At 46.0% G+C, this 22,041-nt stretch overlaps 1 protein-coding gene across 2 annotated transcripts in view; it reads right to left on the bottom strand.

The window, feature by feature from the left end:
* Positions 1-22,041, bottom strand: part of PAQR3 (progestin and adipoQ receptor family member 3) — a 39,319-nt gene that overhangs the window by 15,149 nt on the left and 2,129 nt on the right. Inside the window, exon 3 of one of the 2 annotated variants that reach the window (XM_077274530.1) lies at positions 19,255-19,417. In XM_077274530.1, the coding sequence (XP_077130645.1) occupies positions 19,255-19,417 (163 nt within the window). Of the gene's footprint in view, positions 1-3,036; positions 3,084-19,254; positions 19,418-22,041 lie in introns of those variants that run through there. The other variant, XM_077274536.1, reaches the window with a different exon arrangement.

Raw genomic sequence — 22,041 nt, forward strand, 5'->3', positions numbered from 1 at the left:
GATGTAATATTCCTTCCATGTGCCCTTGGCCTATTTGACCATGGACGGAACTTTACGTCATCACGATCAGGGCTGTGGAGTCGGAGTTGGAGCCCATTTTGGTGGAGTTGGGGTCGGAGTCATGGAAATTGAGGAGTCGGAGTCAGGTTTGGTTTACGGAATCCACAGCCCTGATTGCGATCACCCACATACACGGGGGAAGGAGGGTTGTGTGCGGGCGATCTCTGCCGGTGTCAGCTCCTGGCACTTTAACAGCCGAAATGCTGCAATTGAACACAGCATTCCAGAAGCAGGCAGAGAGCTGACAGCCCCTCTGTCTTTGGATCGGAGACCCTGCGGCCTGATGCGAGGTCCCAATCGTTGCCATGGTGACCCCGATGTCATGACGACATCCGGATCACCAGACTTAGCAAACTGCTGATCATGACCTGTGCGTGATGAGCAAGTTTGTCTGTCAGTGCAGGGCTCACAGATTCAGCAGCATGGAGAAGTGATCAGCCTGCAAAAAAATTATTGTCCCATAGTGATATCTATAACCCTGTATGTAACCCCTTCTCACATGTACAGCACCGTGGAATCAATGGTGCTATATAAATATATAATAATAGTGGGATAAAGTAAAAAAGTTAGTAAAAAAAAAAAAAAAGTGAGAATTTGAAAAATATAAAAAAAAACAAAAAAACAAGATATCGTATCTCTAAATAAATATTTGAGTGAAAAAAAAGAAAAAAAAATACATATATACACACACACACACTAGATGGTGGCCCGATTCTAATGCATTGGGCATTCTAGAATATGTATGTACGTCGCGCTTAGCACAGCCACGTAATATATAGCACAGCCCATGTAATATACAACACAGGCCATGCAGTATATAACACAGCCCATGCAGTATATAGCAGTGTGGGCACCATATTCCTGTTAAAAAAAAAATAAAATATATATATATATATATATATATATATATATATATATATATATATATATATATATATATATATATATATATATATATATATATATATATATATATATATATATATATATATATATATATATATATATACATACACTCACCCTCCGGCGTCCAGCAAAGCTGTGCCGATGCGCGCGATGCTGCCGCCAGCTTCCGTTCCCAGTGATGCACTGCGAAATTACCCAGATGACTTTGCGGTCTCGCGAGACTGCTAAGTCATCTGGGTAATTTCGCAATGCATCACTGGGAACGGAAGCTGGCGGCAGCATCATGCGCATCGGTGGACGTCGAAAGGTGAGAATAGCACGATTTTTTATAATTTTTTATTATTTTTAACATTATATCTTATTACTATTGTTGCTGCGTGGGCAGCATAGGCAGCATCAATAGTAAAAAGTTGGTCCGGGATGGGGCGACACACTCGCGCTGACTAGAGGGGCCAATTCACGGCCGGACTAAAGGTACCGTCACACAACAATTTTGTTAACGATATCGTTGCTTTTTGTGACGTAGCAACGATATCGTTAACGAAATCGTTATGCGTGACAGCGACCAACGATCAGGCCCCTGCTGGGAGATCGTTGGTCGCTGCAAATGATCAGGACCTTTTTTTGGTCGCTGATCACCCACTGTCATCGCTGGATCGGCGTGTGTGACGCCGAACCAGCGATGTCTTCACTGGTAACCAGGGTAAATATCGGGTTACTAAGCGCAGGGCCGCGCTTAGTAACCCGATGTTTACCCTGGTTACCATTGTAAATGTAAAAAAAAAAAAAAACACTACATACTTACATTCCGGTGTCTGTCACGACCCTCGCCGTCAGCTTCCTGCACTGACTGTGAGCGCCGGCCGTAAAGCACAGCGGTGACGTCACCGCTGTGCTGTGCTTTACGGCCGGCGCTGACACAGTCAGTGCGAGAAGCTGACGGCGAGGGTCGTGACAGACACCGGAATGGAAGTATGTAGTGTTTTTTTTTTTTTACATTTACAATGGTAACCAGGGTAAACATCGGGTTACTAAGCGCGGCCCTGCGCTTAGTAACCCGATGTTTACCCTGGTTACACGGGGACTTCGGCATCGTTGGTCGCTGGAGAGCTGTCTGTGTGACAGCTCTCCAGCGACCACACAACGACTTACCAACGATCACGGCCAGGTCGTATCGCTGGTCATGATCGTTGGTAAATCGTTAAGTGTAACGGTACCTTAAGCCTACCGGCCGCGACCAATCAGTGTCGCAGGATTTCCGTTACAGACAGACAGACGGAAGTACCCCTTAGACGATTATATAGATAGATCTCTCTCTACACATTTGGTATCACCGCGTCTGCAACGACCCAACCTATAAAAAACTGTCCGACTAGTTAACCCTTTAGTAAACCCCATAAAAAAATAAAAAACAAGGCAAAAAACAATGCTTTATCATACCGCCGAACAAAAAGTGGAATAAAAAAATGATGAAAAAAACCAGATATAAATAAACATGGTAAAGTTGAAAATGTCATTTTGTCCCGCAAAAAAACAAGCCATCATACAGTTCCATCAGCAGAAAAATAAAAAAAAGTTATAGCTCTCACAATAAAGCAATGCAAAAACACGTATTATTTTTTCTATATAATACTTTTTAATTGTATAAAAGCGCCAAAACATAAAAAAACTATTTAAATGAGGTACTGATGTAATCGTACTGACCCGAAGAATAAAACTGCCTTATCAATTTTACCACACACAGAAAGGCATAAACCACACCCCCAGAAAAGAAATTCCTGAATTGCTGGTTTTGTTCATTCTGTCTCACAAAACCCGGAATAGAAAGGCTATGTGCCCACGTTGCAGAAATGCAACTCCTTGCCGCGGGTAAAACGCATGCGGAATTTGCATGCGTTTTGCAAGCGTTTTTAGCTTAGAAAAGTGATTGACAGGATGGTCACACTTGTCAAGCTAGTGCTTGACAAGTGTGACCAACTTTTTACTATTGATGCTGCCTATGCATCATCAATAGTAAAAGATAGAATGTTAAAAATAATTTTAAAAAGTGTAAAAAATGGTTATTCTCACCTTCTGATGGCCCCCGATCTCCTCAGTGGCACTCCGAGTATGTTCCTTTCCCGAGGGATGCTTTGCGCAAAGGACCTTTGTGACATCACGGTTGCGTGACCGCGACGTCATCCCAGGTGATTCGCGCAATGCATCCCTGGGAACGGAAGCCACCGCGTGCACCGCTGAGAGCCGGGAGGACTCCGGGGGCCATCAGAAGGTAAGTATAACCTTATTTTTTATTTTATTTTTTTTACAGGGATATTGTAGCTGTCTCCTCCAGACCCGGGTACCATCTGCACATGAAGCGCTCACTTTATGCATGGTGGGCATAGCCACATGCGTAAAGTGAGCATTTCAGTGCAATCCTATGGCGGCGGAATCATTGCGATTATGCAGAAATAATGAACATGCTGCGGATTTTACAGCTATGCGATTCCGCAGCAGGAAAATCGGCAGTATGGGCACAGCAACTGCGGAATCCCATAGGATTGCATGGGAATGCGTTTTTTTAAGTGTTTCCGCTGCCGCAAAAACACATAAAAACGCAACGTGGGCACATAGCCAAAGCGATCAAAAAAATGTCATGTGCCCGAAAATGGTACCAATAAAAAACGACAACTCGTCCCGCAAAAAGCAAGCCATCACATGACTGTGGGCCAAAATGTGGAAAAATTATAGTTCTCAAAATGTGGTGATGTAAAAACTATTTTTTGTGACAGCGGCCAAACAAATCAGGTATCAGTGTAATCGCACGTACCCAAAGAATAAAGTCGACTAATTACTTACAGCGCACGAGGAATGGCGTAAAAAAATAAATAAAAACAATTCTTCACCTGCTGTTCATCTTTTCATTCAGCCTCCCAAAGATCACAGTAAGGCTAGGCGCTCATTTCTCCTGCGCTGAGCACTTACACCGGGGTTTCCGTGTAAATCTCTGAAATACGTGATTCAGACGGAACCTCTGGCGGAAGATTCCCTTTAACTCCCATTACCCCCAAGGGTGGTTTGCACGTTAATGACCGAACCAATTTTTACAATTCTGACCACTGTCCCTTTATGAGGTTATAACTCTGGAACGCTTCAACGGATCCTGATGATTCTGACAGTGTTTCTCGTGACATATTGTACTTCATGATAGTGGTAAAATTTCTTTGATATTACCTGCGTTTATTTGTGAAAAAAATGAAATTTTGCCAAAATTTTGAAAATTTCGCAATTTTCCAACTTTGAATTTTTATGCCCTTAAATCAGAGTTATGTCACAAAAAATATATAACCAATGTCAGAAGTGAACATATATCAAATAATCACATAAAAAATATATATGTTAAAAAATGATTTTATTACCAAAATTTATTACACAAAAGAAGAAAAGACAACAAATAATACTACATTATATTACAAAATGTATAATTAATGAGGAGACCAGATCCATATAATAAAAAAGATACTAAAAAAATATATAATTCATATACATATATATGTGACCTTCCAGAGTGCAAAAACAAAAAACTAATAGATGGCACTACAATAGGCCTTCTATCCCAATAAAGTGCATATGCATCACTAATGATAGTCTAACCCAGACAACTAAAGTGCATAAATCTCTGGAAAAATACTAGTACCAGTGTGAAGATGATCTGTGGCCCTCCAGGACTCCGACCCCAACGTACGTTTCACCTAAGTGGCTTTTTCAAGGAGTCAAAAAATACTTAATAAGTAACATTTCCCACATGTCTACTTTACATCAGCACAATTTTGGAACCAACATTTTTTTTTTGTTAGGGAGTTAAGGGTTAAAAGTTGACCAGCAATTTCTTATTTTTACAACACCATTTTTTTTTCTTTTAGGGACCACATCACATTTGAAGTGATTTTGAGGGGTCTATATGATAGAAAATAACCAAGTGTGACACCATTCTAAAAACTGCACCCCTCAAGGTGCTCAAAACCACATTCAAGAAGTTTATTAACCCTTCAGGTATTTCACAGGAATTTTTGGAATGTTAAAAAAAAAAAAAAAAAAAGAACATTTAACTTTTCTTCACAAAAAATTTACTTCAGCTCCAATTTGTTTTATTTTACCAAGGGCAACAGGAGAAAACGGACCCCAAAAGTTGTTGTCCAATTTGTCCTGAGTACGGTGATACTCCATATGTGGGGGGGACCACCGTTTGGGTGCATGGCAGAGCTCGGAAGGGAAGGAGCGCTGCTTGGAATGCAAGCTTATGTAGATGGAATGGTCTGCAGGCATCACATTGCGTTTGCAGAGCCCCTGATGTACCTAAACAGTAGAAACCCCCCACAAGTGAACCCATATTGGAAACTAGACCCCCTAAGGAACTTATCTAGATGTGTGGTGAGAACTTTGAACCCCCACGTGTTTCACTACAGTTTATAACGCAAAGTCGTGAAAAAAAATAATCTTTTTTTTCCCACACAAATTATTTTTTAGCCCCCCAAATTTTTATTTTCCTAAGGGTAACCAGAGAAATTGAACCCCAAAAGTTGTTGTCCAATTTGTCCTGAGTACGCCGATACCCCATATGTTGGGGTAAACCCCTGTTTTGGCGCACGGGAGAGCTCGGAAGGGAAGGAGCACTGTTTTACTTTTTCAACGCAGAATTGGCTGGAATTGAGATCGGACGCCATGTCGCGTTTGGAGAGCCCCTGATGTGCCTAAACAGCGGAAGCCCCCAATTCTAACTGAAACCCTAACCCGAACATGCCCCTAACCCTAATCCCAACCACACCCCTAACCCCAACACACCCCTAACCCTAATCCACAGAGTCATTTGAGGTCTTGTTTTTTGCGGGACGAGTTGACGTTTTTATTGGTACCATTTTCGGCCACGTGACATTTTTTTTTATCGCTTTTTATTCCGATTTTTGTGAGGCAGAATGACCAAAAACCAGATATTCATGAATTTCTTTTGGGGGGGGCGCTTATACCGTTCCCCGTTTGATAAAATGGATAAAGCAGTTTTATTCTTCGGGTCAGTACGATTACAGCGATACCTCATTTATATCTTTTTTTTAGGTTTTGGCGCTTTTATACGATAAAAACTTTTATATAAATAATAATTATTTTTGCATCGCTTTATTTTGAGGACTATAACTTTTTTATTTTTTCGCTGATGATGTTGTATGGCGGCTCGTTTTTTGTGGGACAAGATGACGTTTTCAGCGGTACCATGTTTATATCTGTATTTTTGATCGCGTGTTATTCCACGTTTTGTTCCGCGGTATGATAAAGCGTTTTTTGTTGTTTTTTTTTTTTTAAGGTGATCACTGACAGCGTTAACTAGTGGGACAATTTTATAGGTCGGGTTGTTACGGACGCAGCGATACTAAGTATGTGTACTTTTATTTTATTTTTTTTATTTAGATAAAAAAAAAAAAAAAAAAAAATCCAATAAATACATTTCTTTAACACATGTAAATTTTTTTTTCTACTTTGTCCTAGGGTGGGGCATCATGTTATAGGGTCAGATCGCTGATCTGACACTTTGCAGTGCACTGTGTCAGATCAGCGATCTGACAGGCACTGCAGGGAGGCTTGCTGGCGCCTGCTCTGAGCTGACACCCGGCGGCGATCGGCCGCGCTCCCCCAGAGAGCGCGGCCGATCGCCTATGACGTACTATTCCGTCCATGGGAAGTAGGGCCCGGGTCACATGGACGGAATAGTACGTCTAATGGCAGAAAGGGGATAATGAGGCAGATGGAGGCACTGTGGACGCCGTCTGACCTGTGATCCAGCGGTGTCTGTCCTTTTAGGATTGCATAAAAGTGCTGTCGGACACAGTTTTGTGCACTTCTGAAAAAGTACACCGCGGAACAGAGGCCAGGCAGAGTCCGGAGTAACTCTGCTGCCTCATTATAGTGAATGGATCCACCTGGGGTTTCATCTGAATCATGTCACTCAGAGATTTAGATGGAATCCGAAAATAGGGATTTTTGTGTGTACTCACCGTAAAATCCTTTTCTCCGAGCCACTCATTGGGGGACACAGGACCATGGGTTATGCTGCTGTCACTAGGAGGCTGACACTCAGCTGAGACAAAAAAAGGTTAGCTCCTCCCCTGCAGTATACACCCTCATGCTGGCTTCCAGAGACCCAGTTCAGTGCAAAAGCAGTAGGATAATAACAACAATATAACCAATAACATTAGCATAAAACATGTCAAACAAACAGTCAAAGACCAAAAAGAAAAAAGGCAACGAGCCGTAAGGTTACCAGGGTGGGTGCTGTGTCCCCCAATGAGTGGCTCGGAGAAAAGGATTTTACGGTGAGTACACACAAAAATCCCTATTTCTCCTTCGCCTCATTGGGGGACACAGGACCATGGGACGTCCCAAAGCAGTCCCTGGGAGGGAAACAATTCAACCATATAACTCCGTGTACCATCTGACTACAGGTGCGCGACGGCCGCTTGCAGGATACGCCTGCCAAGGGCCGCGTCCGCAGAGGATTGAATGTGGACATTGTAATGCTTTGTGAAGGTATGCAGGCTAGACCACGTTGCGGCCTTGCAAACCTGCTCCGCTGAAGCCTGGTGCCGGATGGCCCAGGAAGCACCCATCGACCGAGTTGAATGAGCTCTAATCCCCGCCGGGATAGGACTGCCTCTGACCCGATAGGATTCCTGGATAGCAGATCGGATCCATCTGGCTATCGTGGATTTAGACGCAGCCAAACCCTTTCTGTGACCCTCCGGGAGAACGAAAAGGGCGTCCGATTTCCTGAAATGAGCCGTTCTGGAAATGTACCTCCTGAGGGCCCGTACCACGTCCAGAGTATGGAGAGCCTTCTCGACCCTATGCTTGGGCTGCGGACAAAAAGAAGGAAGGATGATGTCCTCGTTAAGATGAAAAGATGAGACCACCTTCGGAAGAAACGCCGGGGAAGGACGTAGGACCACTTTGTCCTGATGAAAGGCCAGAAACGGCGCCCGGCAGGACAAAGCGGCGAGCTCTGAAACCCTTCTGATGGACGTCACCGCTACCAGGAAGGCAACCTTCCATGAGAGGACAGAGAGCGGAACGTCTTGAAGGGGTTCGAACGGAGGCTCCTGAAGAACCCCCAGGACCAAGTTGAGATCCCAGGTCTCTAACGGCATCCTGTAAGGAGGAACCATATGGGAGACTCCCTGAATGAAGGTCTTGACTTGAAGGTTGGCGGCGATCCTGCGCTGGAAGAGCACGGATAACGCTGAGATCTGGCCCTTGAGGGAACTCAGAGCCAGTCCGGAGTCCAGACCGGACTGAAGGAAATGCAAGATGCAAGGGATAGAGAAAACGAGCGGAGGGTGACCCCGGAGCCTGCACCATGAAAAGAAAGATTTCCAGACGCGGTGGTAGATGGAGGCGGAAGACGCCTTGCGAGCACTTAACATGGTGGGGATGACCTGCTGAGAGAAACCGGCATGAGCTAGAATCCAGGTTTCAACAGCCACGCCGTTAAACGTAGGGCCCCTGAGCTCTGATGGTAGATCGGTCCTTGGCGAAGCAGGTCTGGGCGGTCCGGCAACCGCAAGGGAACGTCGGCTACGAGCTGAACGAGCTCCGCGTACCAAGCGCGACGAGGCCAGTCTGGGGCGACCAGAATGACTGGAACTCCCTCCGTCCTGATCTTTCGGATCACCTTCGGCAGTAAGGGAAGGGGAGGGAACACGTATGGGAGCTGAAATTGATGCCACGGAGAAATCAGCGCATCCACTCCTATGGCCTGGGGATCCCGAGATCGAGCAATGAAGCTGTGGACTTTGGCGTTCAATCTGGACGCCATCAGATCCACGTCCGGGGTCCCCCAGCGAAGACAGATCTGGTGAAAAACCTCTGGGTGGAGTTCCCACTCCCCCGAGGCAAGGCCCTGGCGGCTCAGGAAGTCCGCCGCCCAGTTCTCGACTCCCGGAATGTGCACCGCAGAGATGATGGAATGGTTGGTTTCGGCCCAACGAAGGATGAGGGAGACTTCCTGCATCGCCGCCCTGCTGCGGGTACCCCCCTGGTGGTTGATGTAGGCCACCGCCGTGACGTTGTCCGATTGGACTCGTACTGGGTGACCCGCGAGCAGGATGTGAAAGCGGCTCAGAGCAAGTCTGATAGCGCGAATCTCCAGGATGTTGATGGGGAGTTTGGATTCCCGAACTGTCCAGCGGCCCTAGGCAGAGTGGTGGAGGAACACCGCCCCCCAGCCAAGAAGACTGGCGTCGGTAGTTACCACTAACCAGCGGATCGGAAGAAAGGACTTCCCCCGGAGAAGAGATGGGCCCAGGGTCCACCATACGAGAGATTGTCTGACCCGCGGGGACAGGGGACAAGGGCGGTTGAGAGATGAGATACTCCTGTCCCAGTTGTGCAGCAAAGCCTGTTGCAAGGAACGGAGATGGAGCTGAGCAAAAGGAACTGCTTCGATCGCTGCAACCATCTTTCCCAGGATCCTCATGGCGAACCGAATGGTTCGCGGGCGAGGATGACAGAGCGTTCGGGCTCCTTGCTGAAGTGCTTGGGCCTTGGACCGAGGAAGCAAGACCAGCCCCCTCGAAGTGTCCAGGATCATTCCCAGAAAGGAGGTCCGACGGGCAGGAACGGGAGAGGACTTGTCCCAGTTGATCAACCAACCTAGGCGCGAAAGAGAATCCAGGGTAATGTGGACGCTTGACTCGCAGGCTTGAAAAGACGGGCCCTTTATGAGGAGATCGTCTAAGTAAGGTAACACGACGACTCCTCGAGAATGAAGGATGGCCATGACAGCCGCCATGACCTTGGTAAATACCCTGGGCGCCGTGGCGAGACCGAAGGGTAAGGCCGTGAACTGGAAGTGATCCTCCAGAATGGCAAAGCGGAGGAACCTCTGATGAGACGGGAAAATTGGGATGTGAAGATAGGCATCCTTGATGTCTATCGAGGCCAGAAATTCCCCTCTTTCCATCGAAGAGATGACCGATCTGAGCGATTCCATCCTGAAGTGCCGGACTCTTACGCACTTGTTCAGGAGCTTCAGATCCAAAATGGGCCGCACCTTTCCGTCCTTCTTTGGAACGACGAAGAGGTTTGAGTAGAAACCTTTGAACCTCTCGTGTTCCGGGACCGGGACAATGACCCCGCTCTGGCGGAGGATGTGAATGGCGCAAAGAAGGGCGCGAGACTGAGCTGCCGAACTGGGAAGGCGAGAGGGGAAAAACCGAGTTGGAGGAGGAGAGAACTCTATCTTGTAGCCAGACGATACCAGATCCCTGACCCATTCGTCGTGCACGACGGAGAGCCAGGCTTGCTGAAAAAGGAGTAGGCGACCACCTACTCTGATGGTATCGACTGGCACCGATCCTGAGTCATTGAGACGGGAATCTGGGAGGTCTGGAACCTCGGGTTCTGGGCTGCCTCGGTTTCCCGCGCCAGGAAGGATTCGGCCTAAAGGAGGGACGAGCGTCTCTGTCTGTGCGAGCGGAACGGTCTGATCTGGGGAGACCGGAGGGGTTGGACCAGGCTGGGCTGGTACGAAAAGGCCGAAAGCGAAAGTAAGGCTGGCGCTGGAAAGCCGTCTTGGGCCTCTGTTGGGGAAGGAACTTGCTCTTTCCCCCTGTGGCGTCGGAAATAAGCTGGTCAAGCTTTTCGCCAAAAAGACGCCCGCCTTGAAAAGGGAGGGAGATCAGAGATTTCTTAGAGGAGGAATCTGCGCGCCACTCCCTGAGCCAAAGAGCCCTTCTGATAGCGATGGCGTTGGAAGCCGCCGAAGCTGCGCAATTCGCCGCGTCGAGGGAAGCGAACATCACGTAATCGCTAGCCATGGCTAACTGCTTGGCTAGGTCTGCCATCTCAGACGGAAGGTCCTGTTCATTAATGGATTTCACTAGAGCATCCGCCCAGGAAACCATAGCCTTGGTCACCCAAGCCGCGGCGAAGGAGGGGGACAGGGAAGAGCCAGAGGCTTCATACACTGAACGAGCTAGAGAGTCCAGCTGACGTTCAGTGGGACTCTTAATTGAAGCGCCCTCCGGAACTGAAAGGAGCGTTTTAGAAGCTAGGCGTGAGACCGGCGGATCTACTAAAGGGGGATCCGTCCAGTCTTTCACGAGATCCGCTGAGAAGGGATACTTTGATACCAGGTCCTTCTTACCCGTGAAACGCTTATCTGGACGCTCCCTGTGACGCCTGACTATATCCAGAAAGGCTGGATGAGAGGCAAAAGATTTGTGGGAACGTTTGGATCTGGTAAAAGAGACCGCGTGTTCCGGAGCGGAATTAGCGTCATCATCCACCTTAAGTGTGTGATTGACTGCTACAATGAGGGAGTCAACCGTAGCTCTGAACTCCGGAGCCTCCGGGTCCAATGATACCTCGGACTCATGTTCAGAGTCGTGAACGCTGTGATCCCCCAAAGAGGGTGAGCGAGAGGTGGAGCTGCCAGAGTCTGAGCGGCGAGGAGAGCGCTCAGGAGAGGTAGTGCGGATCCGTTGGATCCGTTTTCTGGATGACCGTGCCTCTTTAAGTGGAGAGCGGCCCCTGCTGGCCGACGATTCCCCTGCTGTGAAGGGATCCCTTAACGCCTGTAACGGATTACCCCGTACCCCGGAGGGATTTTGAATGGATTTGATGGCGTTGGCTAAAAAATCCACGGACTGCGAGAGTGAAGCGACCCACGGGGGGGGGGGGGGGGGGGCTAGGTACGCCAGAGTCGGTGGCGGTGGAGGGCTCCTGGGCACATGGAGCATCGCAGGCAGAGCAGAAGGGAGAAGTTTGAGGCCTAGGAAGTGGGGCCTGGCAGGTGGTACACGCAGAAAAAAAGGTCGTATGCACCTTAGAGGCTTTTTTAGACCTTGACTGCGACATGATTCTAATACAAAAAAAGGCCCACAGGGACTATAATCTGGCCTGGGAAGCAGAGGGCGACGCTGCAGAGGAGAAGCTGACAATGCCTCCTTACCCCGGACCTGTGTCCCGCTGTCCTGGGAAGCCGAACTGTGAAGCCTGAGATAGGAAACTGGCTGCACGTGGGCGCTGTGACACCGAGATGCGGCAGAGCTGGAGCTGCGGCATGTAGTGAGGACTAAGATGGCCGCCGAGATCAGGAAAGAGATCTCGTCGGCTGCGAGAAGCGCCAGGGACCGGGGGGCGGCGCCGCCGATGACGCGCAGGAGTGGGTGGAGCCTATCGGCAGTGACCAGCGGCTAGGCCGAAGCCGGGGGCTAAATTTGCGGTCTCGGCCCGGCGCGCGGCCGCAAAGTGCCGACGCCTCAGCCCACCGATACTGCGCTGCAGCCCACTAAGGTGCCAATGCTGAAGAGGAGCCCTCCAGACCACCGGCGACCCCCCCCATCCCCCACGAGACACTTACCCAGAGGAGGTGAGAGGAGCCTTAGGATGGCTGGGACGGTGCAGGGGTTGGGAAGCCTCCATCCACCAGCCCCAGACAGGGGGGTGGGGAGGAACCGTCCACCACCTGAGTCACACAGAAAATTGGTGATGCAGTGTGGTCTGCACGGACGCCACGGGTATAGGGCCACTGTACAGCCGAGGGTAGAACCTGGTGGACAGGGCAGATGTCCGGCAATAAAAAAGGGCCTGGCTGCAGAGGAGGATACTGGAGGTAAAAACACCAGTGCTCCTCTGTACAACATGGGGAGATCGGTGCCCTTTTAGGGAAAAAACCGTCGCCCAAAAAAGGTCAGCTCAGGCAGTGGCTCCCACGTCGCAGGAGAGGATACGGTGAGGTGAAACTCCCGTGCTTGCCTGTTGTTGGTTCGGGGGAGATCGGAACATGAAAGAATCCGTCGCCCCCTTCGTCCGGAATAGATTGAAAAGAAAAAATCAGTGTGCCTCCTACGTACACTAAGCTTGAACTGGGTCTCTGGAAGCCAGCATGAGGGTGTATACTGCAGGGGAGGAGCTAACCTTTTTTTGTCTCAGCTTAGTGTCAGCCTCCTAGTGACAGCAGCATAACCCATGGTCCTGTGTCCCCCAATGAGGCGAAGGAGAAAGTAAGTGGTGAGCGTAGAACGCCAGATAAATGTGATCCCAAATGTTATATAAAATGTTCCCTATAAAAGCTTCAACTCAATCCACAAAAAAAAGCAAGTCCCCACTCAGATCCGTTAACAGAAATATAGGGGGCTTCCATGTTACTGCTAGTACAAAGGCTCTGGAAAAGCAAAATGGCTCCTCACCTGCCAAAAGAAATTCAGCAAATTATGTGCCCCCAATCTAAATGTACCCCTCCCTTCTAATACCTCAGTGCACCTAAACCACATATAATTTCGCCTTAGGCATTTCTGTAGTGATAAGAGCCCGCCTAACTTACAGGTGCGTGTCTCCAGAAGCACGGGCTGGGCATAACATACTGGTGACTACAACGGCAGTTTGCAATTTTCACTCGGCAACATTCATTGCTGCTGGTTTCTGTAAGATAACCATGGAGTCAAAATAATCACTACACCAGTAGATAAATTCCCAAAGGGTTCTAATTTCCAAAATGGGGTCACTTGAGGGGGGATTCTGCTCTTCAAGCAATAAGGGGCTCTGTATATGGAGTCCACAAGCTCTTCTAGGAAAATCTGCACGCCAGGAGGCAAAAAGCGCTCCGTTCCTCCCGAGTCTCTCCGTATAAGTAGTACTGTACGGCCACATATGGGGTATTGGCACGTTCAGTAGAAATTGTGGAACACATTTTGGTGCCATTTTAACCCACTTGTGTGAAAATGTAAAATCTGGGGCTAAAACTAAATTTTGGTGGTAAAAATGTAGTTATTTTTTCTTCACTGCTCAATGGTATAAAATTCTATGATCTATATGGGCTATTGGCACACTCAGGAAAAAATGGACCTCAGTTTGTTGTAAAAAAAATGTCTTATTAGCCGTTAGAAAAATTAAAAACTTAGGGGTAAAACAACATTTTTGTGAGGAAAATGTGATTTTAGTATTTTAACTGCTCCATGTTATAAACCTTTGCGAAGAACCTGGGGGTTCAAGGTGCTTACCATGCATCTAAATACATTACTTGAGGGGTCACTTGTGGGGGTTTCCACTGTTTAGGCACATCAGGGCCTCTCCAAATGGGACATGACGTGTGCTAATTATTCCAAGAAATTTTACATTCAGATGACGCCCCTTCCCTTCCGAGCTCTGCCGTGTGCCCAAACAGTGGTTTTCTCCCTCATATGGGGTATCTCAGGAGAAATTGCACAACAAGTTTTGGGGTCCAGTTTTTCCCTGTTACCCTTAAAAAATGTTGGATCTGAAGTAAATTTTTTGCGTGACATATCTCTGTGATTTAGGGTATGTGCACACGTTCAGGATTTTTCGCATTTTTGTCGTGATAACGCATAAAAAACGCATACATATGCATCCTATCATTTAGAATGCATTCTGCAATTTTTGTGCACATGATGCGTTTATTTCCGCGAAAAAAACGCATTGCGGTAAAAAAAGCAGCATGTTCATTAATTTTGCGTTTTTTTTTCACGTTTTTCCCGCTATTTAATGCATTGGGAAGCTCCGGAAAAAAACGCTTAAAAACCGCGCAAAAATGCATGCGGATTTCTGGCAGAAATGTCCGGTTTTTGTCAGGAAATTTCTGCAAGAAATCCTGAACGTGTGCACATACCCTTAAGGGCATGAAAACTCAAAGTTGGAAAATTGCAAAATTTGAATAAATTTTCACCAAATTTCCATTTTTTTCACAAATAAACTTAAGTCTAGTGTTGAGCATTCCGATACTGCAAATATCGGGTATCGGCCGATTTTTGCTGTATCGGAATTCCGATACCGAGTTCCGATATTTTTGCGATATCGGAAATCGGAATCGGAAGTGTGCGGTGCGTATGGTTCCCAGGGTCTGGAGGAGAGGAGACTCTCCTTCAGGCCCTGGGATCCATATTCATGTAAAAAATAAAGAATAAAAATAAAAAATATTGATATACTCACCCCTCCGGCGGACCCTGGCTCTTAGCGGTGCCTCCCGTTCCTAAGAATGCAGGGAGTGAATGACCTTCGATGACGTCGCGGCTTGTGATTGGTCGCGTGAGCGGTCACGCGACCAATCACAAGCCGCGACGTCATCGAAGGTCCTTCACTCTGCATTCTTAGGAACGGAGGCAGACGCTTGGACCGGTGAGAGCCGGGGCCGTCAGAGGGGTGAGTATATCAATATTTTTTATTTTTATTCTTTATTTTATACATGAATATGGATCCCAGGGCCTGAAGCAGAGTTTCCTCTCCTTCAGACCCTGGGAACCATTCCGATATTTTGTGTCCCATTGATATGCATTGGTATCGGGTATCGGTATCGGCGATATCCGATATTTTTTGGATATCGGCCGATCCAATCCGATACCGATACCTTTGCATATCGGAAGGTATCGCTCAACACTACTTAAGTCATATCAAAGAAATTTTACTATTACTACTGAAGTACAATATGTAAAGAGAAAACATTCTAAGAATCACGACGTTCCATAGAAGTGTTCCAGAGTCATTACCTCATAAGGGGACAGTGGTCAGAATTGTAAAAATTGGCCCGGTCATTAACGTGCAAATACCCCTGGGGGGAAAAGGGGTTAAGATTTATAAGAAGGGCACAGGAGAGCGTTAGATTAGTGAATCGAGGTGATAGGCTTGTAATAATAATAATAATCTTTTTTTTTTTTTTTATAATATACGCATCGGTGATGAAGCTGGACAAAAATATGTCCCTAGGCGCTCCATTCAGGATGGATTATAGAGGAGAAAGTTTAGTTACAGGGAGACCGATCAGAAGAGGGTTAGTTGCAGTAGTCCAGACGAGAGCGAATAAGAGAGTTGTTATGGTTAAACCACCCAAGGAAATTGAAAAGTTGGGTGTAAGTAGGTTAGTAACGGGAGGAAACAAAAAGAACTCAGCTTTGGAGAGATTGAGTTTCAGATAGAAGGAGGACATGACGGTAGAGACATCACACAAACAATTCCTGGCATTTTGTATTAAAGTGGGGGTCCTATCAGGTGAAGAGGTGCATAACTAGGTGTCATTAGCATAGAGATGCTACTGGAAGCCAAATCTACTGATAGTTTGACCAATGGGGGCAGGTATATAAAGAGATGAATAGAGGGCCTAGGATCGAGCCTTGAGGAACCCAGATAGTAAGTGGAAGAGTAAAGAAGAGCCGGCAAAAGATACAGTGAAGGAGTGGTTAGAGAGGTAGGAGAACCAAGAGAGGATGATGTTCTTGAGGCCGATAGAGTGGAGCATGGTGAGGAGGAGGTGGTTATCCACAGTGTCGAATGCTGCAGAGAGATCTAGGAGAAACAGCAAGGAGTGGTGACCATTGGATTTTGCTGTTACTAGGTCATCAGAGACTTTAGCAAGGGCAGTTTCAGCAGAGTGTGAGGGGTGGAAACCAGATTGCAAAGGGTCGAGAAGGCAGTTATCAGAGAGCTAGCAGATGAGACAGGAGTGGACAAAGCATTCCAGGAGTCGATAAAGGGAAGATTACTGACAGTTCTGTAGTTAGCAGTGCGGTTCTGGTCCAGGGATGGCTTTTTAACCCCCTTCATGACTGTGGGATTTTCTGTTTTTCCGTGTTCTTTTTTCGCTCCCCTCCTTCCCAGAGCCATAACTTTTTTATTTTTCTGTCAATATGGCCATGTGAGGGCTTATTTTTTGCAAAACAAGTTGTACTTTGGAACGACATCATTGGTTTTAGCATGTCGTGTACTAGAAAACGGGAAAAAAATTCCAAGTGTGGTGAAATTGCAAAAAAAAGTGCAATCCCACACTGGTTTTTTGATTGGCTTTTTTACTAGGTTCACTAAATGCTAAAACTGACCTGCCATTCTGGTTCTTCAAGTCAGTACGAGTTCATAGACACCTAACATGACTAGGTTATCTTTTATCTAAGTGGTGAAAAAAAATTTCCAAACTTTGCGGAAAAAAAAAAAAAATTGCGCCATTTTCCGATACCCGTAGCGTCTCCATTTTTCATGATCTGGGGTCGGTTGAGGGCTTATTTTTTGTGTGCTGAGCTGGCATTTTTAATGATAGCATTTTGGTGCAGATACGTTCTTTTGATCGCCCGTTACTGCATTTTAATGCAATGTCGCGGCGACCAAAAAAACGTAATTCTGGCGTTTAGAATTTTTTTCTCGCTATGCTGTTTAGCGATCAGGTTAATCCTTTTTTTTTATTGATAGATCGGAGATCGGGCGATTCTGAACGCGGCTATACCAAATATGTGTAGGTTTGATTTTTTTTATTTTTTTATTTTGAATGGGGCAAAAGGGGGGTGATTTAAACTTTTATATTTTTTTAATTTTTTTTCACTTTTTTTTTTTTTTTTACTTTTGCCATGCTTCAATAGCCTCCATGGGAGGCTAGAAGCTGGCACCACTCGAACGGCTCTGCTACATAGCAGCGATCATCAGATCGCTGCTATGCAGCAGAAATGCAGGTGTGCTATGAGCGCCGACCACAGGGTGGCGCTCATATCAGGCCAGCATCAATAACCATAGAGGTCTCAAGGACCTCTATGGTTACCATTCCGACGCATCGCTGACCCCCGATCATGTGACGGGGGTCGGCGATGCGCTTATTTCCGACCGCCCGGCAGCGCCGGTTAAATGCCGCTGTCAGCGTTTGACAGCGGCATTTAACTAGTTAATAGCGGCGAGTGAATCGCGATTTCACCAGCCGCTATTGCTGGCCATGTCAGCTGTTCAAAACAGCTGACATGTCCCGGCTTTGATGCGGGCTCACTGCCGGAGCCCTGCATCAAAGCAGGGGAGCTGACATCGGACGTACTATCCCGTCTGAGGTCAGAAAGAGGTTAAGTAAAGGGGTTATGATGGAGTGCTTGAATGAATAGTGAAAGATACCGAAGAAAGAGAGGTTAAATATTTTAGTTAGGTGGGTAGTGACAATTGGGGAGAAGGATTGAAGGAGATTTGAGGGAATATGGTCAATGGTGAAGGCTGTAGGGCCAGAAGAAGAAAGGAACCTAGTCACTTCTTCGGTGACAGGTAGTAGGTAGGTATAATAATAATAATAATAATTCGCTATGTCGCTTTCCTCATGTGCAGGCATTGCAGGACATGAGGTATCCATGGTTACGACCACTGATATAGTGAGTTAGTTAGCTAGTTGCTATTGGCCATAACCATGGATACCCAAGGTCCTGCAATGCCTGCACATAAGGAAAGCGACATAGCGAATCAGAAAAACTATACATTTCTAATTGGAGGCATTTGCTAATATCATCACACCTACTACATATTGGGATAGGATCTTGGAAATGGGTGTACCACTTTAACTTCTTTTTGAGCAGCATCAGCATTAAATTAAAATTTCCCAATTATATGAATCTATAATCGTGCTTAGATCTGTTTGCTATTCCAGGAAACAAACATTTGGCGACTGACATATGCATCTGGATTGCAAAAAAACAGCAATTATGCCATGGTTTCTCAGGAACACTGCCAGAAACTGGTGCCTGGCTATGTGTCATTTGCAGCAGGTCATAACACCCAAATGTGCTTTACTAATTACTAAAGATGCCTGTCTTGAAGGGTTTGAATAATCCTGAGACTGCAGTAGTCATTAAAACTGACATTTTGCGTACAATTTAGAGAAGCCACGTATTAGCCAGTTTGGGCTATTTAACAACCTTCCCAACATAGGACATACTGGTATGCCAGCTGTTCAGGTATTTCCCCACAAATGGACGTACCAGTACGTCATGGAGATTATATGGAGCTGTGCCTGCACAATCACCACCAGGAGCTTGGCTTAACTGATAGGTGAGCTCTTGTTGTAACAGCCAGGGCCACTGAATTCTAAATTTCTGATCTTTGTTTCCCAACCTGAACTGTACAGGAGACCAAGAAATAGAATTTGGTCTTGGTTTTGAAAAGTGCGGTGTATTGTTGAGTGCACGTGCTTGGATAGGGTGTTTTCTGAGCATACGTAGGGATCTTTGGCATGCTATGATCGAGTCGATGTTATCCGAGCTAGTGCTGTGTAATGGATAGAGTTGTGTCTACTCGAATCACAAAACAGGCCATGTAACTGATAGGTGTCCACTACATGGTAACCACATAGGACCGTTTTCCTCTGGAACTGTGGCTTCCACTTTACGAAACCTATGGCTCTTCATTTAGGCTCTCTATCCACTGCTATCCACTGAGATACAGAGCAAGGAGTATTGAGGAATTGCAGTGATCACGTAGATATGGGCTCCTTTAAAAACTTAAAAGCAAATAAGTGCTTACCTGGAAACAAAACAGGCAAATGGAACAGATCACAAAGTCTTCCCTGGAAGCATTCACTGACGGCAGAACTGACATCATGTCATAAACACCCAGAGTGAAGAAGAGCAAAAAACCCAACAAATGGCTCCAAATGTTGACAGTCTCATTGGATAAAATGAAGAGGCTGCAGAAAGATCCCAATGTTAGCCTATTAGACACATTTGTGAAATACTAGTACACACAGTATTACATGACGTAAATTCTCCTGCACTCATAAGTGCAGCATTTTGTTCAGTTATGAATTGTATTGCAGGAGTCCTACGGTGATTGTTGATGTTTTATTTTAACTTTGTTTCAGGTGACAAGGGTCTTCAATTGGATTAAGAGTATAATAAAATATTATAACACCCTGTGTCTTTATTTCATTAAAATACTTTTTTCCTAATGTGTGTGTGTTTTATTAACCATTTACTAGTATTGGATTAATAATGGATAGGTCTCTTATTGACGCCTCTCCATTATTAACCAGGCTTAATGTCACCTTACAATAGCAAGGTGACATTAACCCTTCATTACCCCATATCCCACCACTACACGGGAGTGGGAAGAGAGAGGCTAAGTGCCAGAATAGGCGCATCTTACAGATGTGCATTTTCTGGGGTGGCTGGGGGCAGATGTTTTTAGCTAGAGGGGCCAATAACCATGGACCCTCTCTAGGCTATTAATATCTGCCCTCAGTCACTGGCTTTACCACTCTGGTGGAGAAAATTGCGCTGGAGCCCACGCCAATTTTTTCCATGATTTAACCCTTTATTTTAACAGCTAGAGCCACCAAATTTTGCACACAGACACTTCTTACATTAGTAGTGAGGAATATGTAATAAAATAAGGGATATGAAATGGTTTACTGTATGTAAACCATGTCTCATATCCTGTTGGGTTTGTGAAGGAGATAGCAAAAGCCGGCAATTGATTATATATATATATATATATATATATATATATATATATATATATATATATATATATATATATATATATATATATATATATATATATGCGTCTCAGTGACATATATATACCTATTCTATGTGTATATATCTATTCTATCTTTTCTATTCTAATCTGTCAGTGTGATTTTACTGTACACAGCACTGATTTCCCGGCTTTTCAAAGGACACCGGTGCATAAAAATCGGACAGCAATACGGATGTCAAACGGATGTTGCAATTAAAAAAAAAAAAAAAAAAAAAAAAAAAATCGCATGACACTCGCATGATTTACCTCCGTTTTTTTGGTCCGTAAATCGGACCGTTTTTTTTCTCTCAAGTGGAAATGAGCCCTTAGAAATGTGCTCCTGCTGTGTACTGTGTAATGACCGTACAGGGACATAGTCTGATCATACCACAGCTCCTGGGCATGGGAGGAAGCAAAAGAGAGGATACAGACAGGACAGCACGGGATCACAGTTGCTGCTTTCTGTGTGGTAAAGTATTTTCCTGTTTAAAAACTTGCTTTACCTCACAGAAAGGAAAGTATAGGATCACAGCTGATTCTATCTGTATACTCGTTTGCTTCCTCCCCTGCCCAGGAGCTGTGGTATCATCATAGTCAGACACAGCCATTACGGAGGGGCCCAATTATAAGATTATCTCAGCACAGGAACATTTTGTGAAACATCCAATTGTGGAGTTTATTTGTATTCTGAAATTAATTAAAATGTACTGTTCATGCGACAACCCATTTAAATACACGCAAATCATTTACAATTGGGTTTTCGGTAAAAATGTTTGCCTTCAATTGCCACTATGTAGCACTATCTGCTGCTGGGTGCAGAGAGAGTTAACCGAATCCGTCAGTGAGCTCACTATGATAGCCAGTTTGTAATTCTTACCTGTTTCTGAACTCCTCTCAGAGACCCCAATTCCAGTTCTGCATCACTTACTGGGCTGCATTGCTGCAATTTGGATAACATCACTGTTTTTAGCTCTGTGTAACCTCACCCACACCACTGATTGGCAGCTTTATGTGTACACTGTGCATAGGCAGAAAGCTGCCAATCAGTCGTGGAGGCCTGGTTGGACTACATGGCAGCAAGTTTGCTAGTCTTCTAGTGAAGATGTCTTGCTGATAGAGTGATTTTATAAAACAAAACAAAAAAACTTACACTAAAGGTACCGTCACACTAAGCGACGCTGCAGCGATACAGACAACGATGCCGATCGCTGCAGCGTCGCTGTTTGGTCGCTGGAGAGCTGTCACACAGACCGCTCTCCAGCGACCAACGATGCCGAGGTCCCTGGGTAACCAGGGTAAACATCGGGTTGCTAAGCGCAGGGCCGCGCTTAGTAACCCGATGTTTACCCTGGTTACCAGTGTAAAATGTAAAAAAACAAACACTACATACTTACATTCGCGTCCCCCGGCGTCCGCTTCCTGCACTGACTGAGCGCCGGCCCTAACAGCAGAGCGGTGACGTCACCGCTGTGCTGTGCTTTCACTTTACGGCCGGCGCTCAGTCAGTGTAGGAAGCAGACGGCGGGGGACGCGAAGGTGAGTATGTACTGTTTGTTTTTTTTACGTTTTACACTGGTAACCAGGGTAAACATCGGGTTACTAAGCACGGCCCTGCGCTTAGTAACCCGATATTTACCCTGGTTACCATTGTAAAACATCACTGGTATCGTTGCTTTTGCTGTCAAACACGACGATACACGCCGGTCTGACGACCAAATAAAGTTCTGAACTTTAATCAACGACCAGCGATATCACAGCAGGATCCTGATCGCTGCTGCGTGTCAAACACAA

This window comes from Ranitomeya variabilis, chromosome 1 (genome assembly GCF_051348905.1).
Source record: "Ranitomeya variabilis isolate aRanVar5 chromosome 1, aRanVar5.hap1, whole genome shotgun sequence".
Classification (NCBI taxonomy): Eukaryota; Metazoa; Chordata; class Amphibia; order Anura; family Dendrobatidae; genus Ranitomeya; species Ranitomeya variabilis.